This window comes from Elephantulus edwardii, unplaced genomic scaffold (genome assembly GCF_000299155.1).
Source record: "Elephantulus edwardii isolate Elephantulus edwardi_28Jun2011 unplaced genomic scaffold, EleEdw1.0 scaffold00496, whole genome shotgun sequence".
Classification (NCBI taxonomy): domain Eukaryota; kingdom Metazoa; phylum Chordata; class Mammalia; order Macroscelidea; family Macroscelididae; genus Elephantulus; species Elephantulus edwardii.
Window position 1 is genome coordinate 389,359 of NW_006400246.1, and position 1,554 is coordinate 390,912.

At 46.8% G+C, this 1,554-nt stretch overlaps 1 protein-coding gene across 1 annotated transcript in view; it reads left to right on the forward strand.

Moving 5' to 3' along the window:
• LOC102858497 overlaps positions 1-1,554 on the forward strand; it is a 46,816-nt gene that overhangs the window by 25,582 nt on the left and 19,680 nt on the right. The window contains exon 10 of the mRNA XM_006903038.1: positions 734-1,002. Within this exon, the coding sequence (XP_006903100.1) occupies positions 734-1,002 (269 nt within the window). The remainder of the gene's footprint in view (positions 1-733; positions 1,003-1,554) is intronic.

Sequence of the window (1,554 nt, forward strand, 5' to 3'; positions counted from 1 at the left end):
CGTGTCTGGGGGGGGAAGTCATGTTCAGGTGGGGGGAAACCGCGTGAGGGGGGAAGGCGGGTCCAGGTGGAAGGAAGCCGGGTCCCGGGGTTTGGGGAAGCCGCGTCCAGGTGGGGAAGCAGGTGCACGGTGGGGGGTCGGGCGGGAAGGAGCTGGGTCAGAGCCCAGATGTTAACAGATGTTGACCCCCGACGGGGGACAGGTAGGAAAAGCATCGCACTAAGGTGCCCTGGAGGCGTCACTGCCAGGTGGGTTTGTGTTCCCCAAAGTGCCCAGTGAGCGAAGGGACGTGGAGGGAGGGAGCCCGCGCCTCGGAAGGCGGCGACGCTGCGTGTCCGGTGTCCACTTGGCCATCCGTGCTGTCAGACACGCTTCTCTATGCGTTCACTCTGGTCTGTGTGTTAAAGGTTAAGGTTTGTTTCTGATAGAAGGGAAGCTGGCATGTCTGATGTCTTGTTGGCATCGGTGCTCAGAAGCTGTCAGACATGCTTTTCTGCCTTCATTCTGCTCTCTGTGCTGGTAAAAGTGTAATGTTTGCTTCTGCTAGAAGGGAATCGGCTTGTCTGATGCCCTGTTAGTGATCAGTGCTTAGAAGCTGTCATACAAACTGGCTCTCTGGCTTCTCTATGCGTTCATTCTAGTGTGTTGTTAAAAGTTTAAGGTTTGTTTCTGCTACCGACCATGAAGTATGTTAATATAGCTTCCTTTGGTATTATGCCTCCTTCCATTTCAGATTCTAGTATGGGACGGACCAGAGAGAATCCATGTCGGGAGTTCTTCAAGTATGAAAAGATTGAAAATAAAAGCACTTGTAAAATCTGTAAGACAGACATGGTTGGAGACCACGCAGCCAACTTAGAAAGGCACCTGAAACGCCACCACACAGACGAATACAACGCAGTGCAGAGCAAGAAGACCAAGAAGACGGAAGAGAGTGTCAGGAGTGCTCCAAGCAAACAGCAGAAAGTCTTAGAGGAGCTGGCCCTTCCAGAATTCCTGAAGGTGAAATGACACAAACCATTGTCATGGTGTCTTTCATATTTGTTGCTGTCAGGGGTAGGTTTTTGTGTATGTTATAGTTAACTGAGTATACAGGATTCCGTAATCTGTTAAATGCTGTCCTTGGCTTAACTCATAATGTTAATGAGTTTTTATTTATGTTCTTGAAGTAGGAGAACGAGGCTGCTGTAGATTGAGTTAATGCCCACTTTGTACTAGATCGATTCTTGTCGATACTGATTATGAAAATTTAAAGAAACGTGCATGGGTGTATAAATAAAAAAACAAAAATAGTTGAGTTTAGGGAAGTACAGCATTAACTTATAACAGATTTATACTGTTAACCACGGATAATGGATTTAAAATGACTAAGTATGAGGAAGGAGTAGCCTAGAGATGCAGTTAAATGGCAGATGTCAGAGAAAAGTAACAATATTGAAGACTTTGGCTTAGTTTACCGTATCCGCCTGGGTTCGCTAGTTCATGGTATTCCCTCCTTGCCCAGAATGTCATTCCTAATACCCAACCCTGGTATTACCCACCTTCTTTTTTTTT